This window comes from Medicago truncatula, chromosome 3 (assembly GCF_003473485.1).
Source record: "Medicago truncatula cultivar Jemalong A17 chromosome 3, MtrunA17r5.0-ANR, whole genome shotgun sequence".
Taxonomy (NCBI): domain Eukaryota; kingdom Viridiplantae; phylum Streptophyta; class Magnoliopsida; order Fabales; family Fabaceae; genus Medicago; species Medicago truncatula.
The window spans coordinates 41,370,256-41,377,477 of NC_053044.1; the positions used below are offsets into that span (position 1 = coordinate 41,370,256).

General features: G+C 34.1%; 1 protein-coding gene across 1 annotated transcript; it reads left to right on the forward strand.

Annotated features, from left to right (window-relative positions):
- On the forward strand, positions 1-6,245 carry LOC11442477 (cysteine desulfurase 1, chloroplastic). The gene is made up of 11 exons (XM_003601603.4): positions 1-151; positions 360-608; positions 1,122-1,255; positions 1,422-1,581; positions 1,988-2,174; positions 2,691-2,836; positions 2,918-2,990; positions 3,160-3,223; positions 3,703-3,802; positions 5,098-5,256; positions 5,798-6,245. Exons 2-11 carry the CDS (start codon positions 402-404, stop codon positions 5,966-5,968), a joined length of 1,401 nt encoding a protein of 466 aa, XP_003601651.2. The 5' UTR covers positions 1-151; positions 360-401; the 3' UTR covers positions 5,969-6,245.
- Positions 6,246-7,222: the final 977 nt, after the last annotated feature.

Consider the following 7,222-nt stretch of genomic DNA (forward strand, 5'->3'; position numbering starts at 1 on the left):
TTAATACGTGTGTTATTCACTAAAAAAAAAAAAAAAACAGCAAAATCGCAAACGGCAAGCAGCAGGAACAAACTGAAATCGCAAACCTGAACGAAGAGAGTGAAGCAAGAAACGGCAACACCAGAATCGCAAATCGCAAGCAGGAAGAGAAGTAAGTAATTGATTTCCTGTTCTTGTATTGTTGTGCTTTTTTTTTTTTTTTTTTTTTTAATATGAGATTCGATTCCTTTTCTCCTGTTCAAAAAGATAAGACTGAATTTCCTGATGGTGTTTGTTGCACGATCACTTGTGATTATTTAATATATCATTTATGTATAACTGACTCTTTAATGTTTCTCTTTTGCTGCAAAATATTCAAGGTTTAACTGAGATATTGGAATTCTCCTATTGGGTGGTTAGCAATGGAAGTTTTGCTGCCAAAACTTCCAAGCCCCAGTTATTGCCGTTCAATCACTACCAGAACCACATCACGTGTCAGAGCTGGCTTCCGCCGTTTATCTTATCTCCATGTTCGTGCATCAACTGTCAATCAAGAAGTAGCTGAACCAACTCTTAGCTCTCCCTCTTTGGGTCACACTACCAGACCCCATTTCCCTATCCTTCACCAGGTGCATTTTTCTTTTTCTTATCCTCAATACTATTTTCTTAAATTAACTTTTCAACTGTTCAGATAGTCCATTTTTAAATTTTCAGCCTTATTGTCATATTGCAAACTTAATGTTACAACTTATAAATACTAGTTTCATGATATACTCCATGTGGAATGGGGACCTTCCAGCATATAACGTCATTTACATAAGTTATCTCCTACTACTACGAGATATGGTGCTTAGGCATATAACTTTATGTGTCAAGTCAAATCAAGCCCAAAGCTTAAGAATCAAACTAATACATGTACAATGCAACTTATAACCATGCCTTGGTTTCATTACCTCATTTCATTTCTAGTTAATCTATCTATAATGTTACTGAAATTCGGCTTTCATTCATATAGATATGTTTTTTCAGTTTTTTTTTCTTTCTATATGCGCGTACTGCTTAAGATGTCTATGTGGGTGGCGATGCTTGGTGTGTTGTTGCGGTGTAAATGACAAAGTTATGATACTTACCTCAATACACAGGAAGTAAATGGCTCAAAACTTGTTTACATAGACAATGCAGCAACATCTCAGAAGCCTGCAGCTGTTGTGAAGGCGTTGCAAGACTATTATGAAGGTTACAATTCAAACGTGCATCGGGGCATACATTACCTGAGGTACTTATTGTGTTACATTTAGAATTAAATAGGTAATTTGGAGATGTTTTAATGTAATTTCCTCCCCCCTTCTGCATTTAACGGGGGATGAAAATATTTAAATTTTTATCTGTGATGATTGCTTAAATGGCCAAATGTTTTTGTGCACAATTATTTATGGATGTAGTGCAAAGGCCACAGACGAGTACGAATCAGCTAGACGGAAGGTTGCAGCTTTTATAAATGCTTCTGATTCACGAGAAATTGTTTTCACAAGAAATGCTACTGAAGCTATCAATCTAGTAGCTTATTCTTGGGGCTTGTCAAATTTAAAACAAGGAGATGAGGTATTTTCTTTCTAGATATTTTTTTAACGAATTTCAACTTGCTGCATGTTTGGATTAGCGTATTTTGGAGAAAATATCAATTTGTTTTGGCGGCCTTCTGAGAGAGCTTTTGAAAGAATAAACAATTATTTCCTAAAAAATAATCCCCAACTAAATTTTTAAATATGAGATTGTTTTGTGCATATTTTTAAGATTCGGAGAGTATTAACTATTAAGGCTTAATTGAATATATCAAATGTGATATTGAAATAAGAGTTTTAATATCAGGAGGAGACATTGTGGGTTCTTTTTAATCACTCAGTTGAAGTTCTATTCCTTTATGTTTAGCTTAATTATTTTTTGTTTGGATTGTCATTATCTCCAATAACTATTCATGTAAAATCTTCACTTTTGTGTATTATTGCAGATCGTACTTACAGTTGCTGAACATCACAGTGCAATTGTTCCATGGCAATTAGTAGCTCAAAAAGTTGGAGCTGTTTTGAAATTTGTGAATTTAAACCAAGATGAAATTCCAGATATAGACAAATTGAAGGAAGTGCTTTCAAAGAAAACAAAAATAGTCGCTGTTCATCATGTTTCAAACGTGCTTGGTATGTTTCTCGTCAGGATTGTACATTTTGGTGAACGATACTTTAAGTTATGCTGTCAAAGATATCTGCATGCTGGGTTAACTTTATAGGTTTTTACATTAATGGTCTTCTGGTTTATTAGTAACTTTTGCTTGAATCAACGTTGCATCGAGGGTTGAGTACAGCAGTACAAATACAGAAACTTTTAGAATAAATTTGTAAACTGATAATTACTTGATAGAGATTACATACACTCATATAAAGAGGATTTCCAAAATATTCAACTATAAGGGACTGCACTCATGTAAGGACTTCCAACCAGTACTTAGCAAACACGTAATGCCTATGCATATTGAGACCGAATACCCAACTTGACCCTAAAAACATTTAAACTTGATGCTTATATCATACACATGAATCCTCACTTCAGCCCCCAATTGTTTCCATGCTTTTTCAACTTGCAACCTCTTATTTTCCACAATGACAGTACTTTTACTCACTTTTCCCCGATTGTGTTTGTCCTTTGCTTTTCTGTAGCTTCTGTTCTTCCTATTAGAGATATTGCACACTGGGCACATGGGGTTGGAGCAAAAGTTCTTGTAGATGCCTGCCAGAGTGTTCCACACATGGTGGTTGATGTTCAAAACCTTGATGCTGATTTTCTTGTTGCTTCTTCTCACAAGGTAGAGCTGTTCATTTATTTTTGAATTGTAACTCTTCCAGAGTCCAGACCAGTGTAACAAGTTACTGAACCTGTCTTACAGATGTGTGGGCCTACAGGCATCGGATTCTTATATGGTAAAATGGACCTCTTGTCTTCCATGCCTCCATTTTTAGGTAAGTTATTATACACGGTGCTTTACTATTATTTTCCTATCAAACATGAACAACTAGTTAAAATGCAATAGAATAAAAGAAAAAATCCTGTTTGTTTAGGCACCATGTTAATAAGATTTTGTTTTGTAGCTAATACATTTCCGGCAACCTCTTCTTTTGCTTGTTTCAGGCGGTGGTGAAATGATTTCAGATGTATATTTGGATCATTCAACTTATGCCGAACCTCCATCCAGGTTTGTGAACTTTTTTTTCTTTAACTCGAGCATACCTTATCTTAAAAATGATATACATTGGCTTGGGTGGAGGTCACAGGTTTGATTCCCTGTGTCGGAAAGAAAGCTGAAGAGGATCAATGGATTTACTTCTTTTGAATTAGTGCAAACATAATTTCTTCGTTTCTCCTTCACTTCCTCTGGCTCTGTCATTGGTGTTTTGAACCCCATAGGATTCTATAACCAAAAAATGATTCGGTCTACCATTTAAATGATCGTTGTCAATATCAGCCGGGGAAAAAAGGAAGAGTTTCCATTTCTTATCTTGGGACTGATACTCTGGTGGTTCACACCTTTTCTAAATTTAATATAACCATTCATAACCTACAGTCATTTTTCTCCGCCTCACAGTGCTAATTTTTTGCTACTACTGTCGCATTTACCATCAATTACTTGTATTGTATCTTACTATTATATCTGAGGCTATTTTACCATACTAGATTTGAGGCTGGAACACCAGCTATTGGTGAAGCAATTGGATTAGGAGCAGCAATTGATTACTTGTCTGGGATTGGGATGCAAGCCATACATGAGTATGAGGTGAGTTGACCTTCAGTCTTATTGACTATAAAGAAAACTAGAGTAATTCACAGGAAAAGTGATACATTAATTTTTAAAATTTAATTTTGATACTGTGAAAAACTCGTTTACATTACTATTCTCTTTTGTGGTGACATCTCATTTAACAAGTTTTTGAGAACATTATGTATATTTGTGCATGGATATGTACTTTAACAAGTTTGTGATAACACAACACCTTGTTATGATTTAGTTGCTTTCTCCTCAAATGCCATACCTTCTGTAGATGCTGAAGCTTTTTCTCCTTCATGGGTATCATCTTTTGAAAATCTGGAATTTCAATTTGCTTAACCATCTAATAGCAATAAAGCCATGCACTTAATGTAGTGATTGCATATTCATGCAGTTGAGTCGCTTCCAGGACATATCAGAGAGCCAAACACCCTGTGGTTTATTCTTTTGTATTTAAGTTTAACTGATAGCAAAGTGTCGAAATGCGAGATTCACTTCTAATCATTTGGGAGCTGTGGAAAGCAACATTCTACAAAATACATGTTACATATAAACATTCTAACTGAAATTAAGCACTAAAGTCAATCATAAATACTTTTGTTGATTAAATGTACATCTAAGTAGTATGCAGTGTTAATTACCAAAATAACTTGTAGTTAAGCTTTGATAAATGCTACTGATCAGATTTTAATGCCCCAACAATGTTTAACTTGATCAGAATGTGAAAAAAACAATTTAACTTGCAAAAGAAAAAGCTGAATGTGTCACAATGCTTTATTTCCTTTTTGTCATCCTGATCGTTGTTTCATTTCTTCAAGTACATCTTCTCTTTATCATCATAATTTTCATGATTTGATGCCTCAACCTAATTAATGTATATCCGAAGCAATGCTATCCTAGTCTCTGTACCCTTCAATGTTATCATTATAATTGAAACCACTAGCTAAATTCATGATTTTCAATCTACTCAATCAATGACTTGTAATAAATACACTGTTATTTTTGTTTGCTCATCAACAAAATCAGTGTTAGAGAGAATGTTAGGAGCACTTTTTTTTAACACTCTCTAACACTCACTTTCTTATTAGGTGAAATCAATGTAGGTCCTACTACTTTATGTGGGACCCATTTTCAAAGTGCGGGACCTACATTGATTTAACCCAACAAGAGAGTAAGTGTTAGAGAGAATGTTAGAAAGAAAGTATTTCTAGAACTACTCTTTCATATATTTGTTAGTGATATAAATTATATTTATGCTCTACGAACTGTGTGATGCTATTTGTATGAAATCCAAATTTTCACAGGTCGAGCTGGGTACATACCTGTATGAAAGGCTTCTGTCAGTCCCAAATATTCGTATCTATGGGCCAGCCCCTTCGAAAGAAGTCAAACGAGCTTCTCTTTGTTCTTTCAATGTTGACAATTTGCACCCTACTGATCTTGCAACATTTCTGGACCAACAGGTAAGAAGATGAAATCCTATCTCCAGCTATATGCATTTTCTTGTTCTTAATACATTTTATGTTGCATTTGAGTAAACAATTTTTTTTGAAAAAGGTTTGAGTGAACAATTAGTTAAGTACTTATAAGTTAGAGGAGTGTTATTTGAACAACCAATTTGATTGACAACTTGTGTGACAACCATAATTTATAAAGAAAAAATAGGTATTTGTACGGAAACCAAAGCAATAGAGAGATAAAGTAAAAAATTATGTGAGTATGAGAGAGAAAGTTGTCACAAAAGTTGTCACCAAATGGATGTTCAAATATCATTTCTCAGGGAAATGAATACGCGCTTATTCATAAACATAAGTTGAAAACAACCCATGGACATGTCATTAGTTAATTTTTATAAGTGTATCTAATCATTAATACAAGTGTCTATGTCATGAAATAAGTTAAATTAAGTTTTTACAAATACCTTCTTAGTCAGTAATTGGAATAGCTGTTGAACTTGGTTGGAAAATTTCCTTTCTTGAATTTCAATTGATGTATCATTTTCAGCATGGAGTGGCAATCAGATCAGGTCACCATTGTGCCCAACCCCTCCATCGGTATTTAGGGGTCAATGCAAGCGCACGTGCTAGCCTCTATTTCTACAACACTAAGGAGGATGTCGACAACTTTATCCATGCCCTTCATGACACAGTCAGCTTCTTCAATTCATTCAAGTAGTCAGAATGTATCTATATGTAAATTAAATTTTGACTGTACATCAGTTAGGATTGGTTCAATTGATAGGAAAAACAAGTCGTGCCAATTCCTCTTGCTGATCTCATAGATAGGCATCCACTAATTACAATAGGCCTTAATTGTGGAATAACATGTCTACCTCCTGAAAATTTATGTATTACAAAATGCCGGTATACATTTGCTGCAACACAGCTATAGTGTATAATAATTTTTTGTTAGATTAATTTATACTCGCAATAGTATGGTGTACTCTTTCACACTGGATTATTCTTTCAATATAAAAATGAGAAAATTGTCATTCTCTGTCTACTATTAGATTTCTGCATTTGCATCGCCTTTGATATCAGCACTACGTTTGGTCTTTATAAAATGAGGTACAACTAATATTTAGAAACCTCAAATTTCACTCCCAAAGTTACTAATACACATTTCAGTGTCGTGTAAGGTAGTGATTGACTACCATGACATTAGTAATTGTTCTACCAGCTATGTTATGCATACAAGCACATTGTTTGATTAATGCAGCAATCATCTCATTAACGTGTTATGTCAATGTTTCAATAACAATTTAAGTTAAATTTTTACAAGTATTGTTTCCATCAATTTTACTTTTTCTGGTGCACAAACTAAAAGTTATGTTTCATAAAACTAAGAATGATGTTGTTTGCAAATAGACTTGGTCAATCCATTTGCTCCCAAAAGTAGCTACCAGGCACTGTGTCTCAAGATATCCTCTGCATTTTTTTTTTAAAATGGAAAATATCATCTGCATTTGAGAGGTTGAAAAAGTAAAAATAAATACTAACATGTTTCATGCAATTTGGATAAAGAATAAATAATGTAATAGAAAAGGCCAAGCTTATCCATCCAAACAAACTAACATCGTATCTGTTGGCTTTGACCCCAGCAAAGAGTAACCAAATGTAAGGGACAAAATAGATTTCTGCATGTTTGGAAGTACCTCTATGCCGACTAATTTAATATTAAGTGATCATTGCACATTTTTGTTCTTGTGTTCTAAAGATTTGCCAATTGAATTTTTTACAAGCCAAACTTCATTTCAAAATTTTAAAAAGTTCGTCAAAAGTTATAGTTTAACTAACAAAAAACAAAACAAACTTCATTTCAAAATTTAAAGAAGTTAGTCCACAAGTCTTAGCTCAACTGACAAAAATGTCAAAATTGTTAGGTTGAATGTTGTGACCGGAGCTCAAACCTTGTCTCCTCCACTTGTGT

What these genes read in the sequence shown, in the direction of transcription:
- LOC11442477 (XM_003601603.4), top strand. Translation starts at nt 402, where the DNA reads ATGGAAGTTTTGCTGCCAAAACTTCCAAGCCCCAGTTATTGCCGTTCA. An exon ending in ATTTAAAACAAGGAGATGAG is followed by an intron (nt 1,582 to 1,987) that starts GTATTTTCTTTC and finishes GTATTATTGCAG; the next exon opens with ATCGTACTTACAGTTGCTGA. An exon ending in TCATGTTTCAAACGTGCTTG is followed by an intron (nt 2,175 to 2,690) that starts GTATGTTTCTCG and finishes GCTTTTCTGTAG; the next exon opens with CTTCTGTTCTTCCTATTAGA.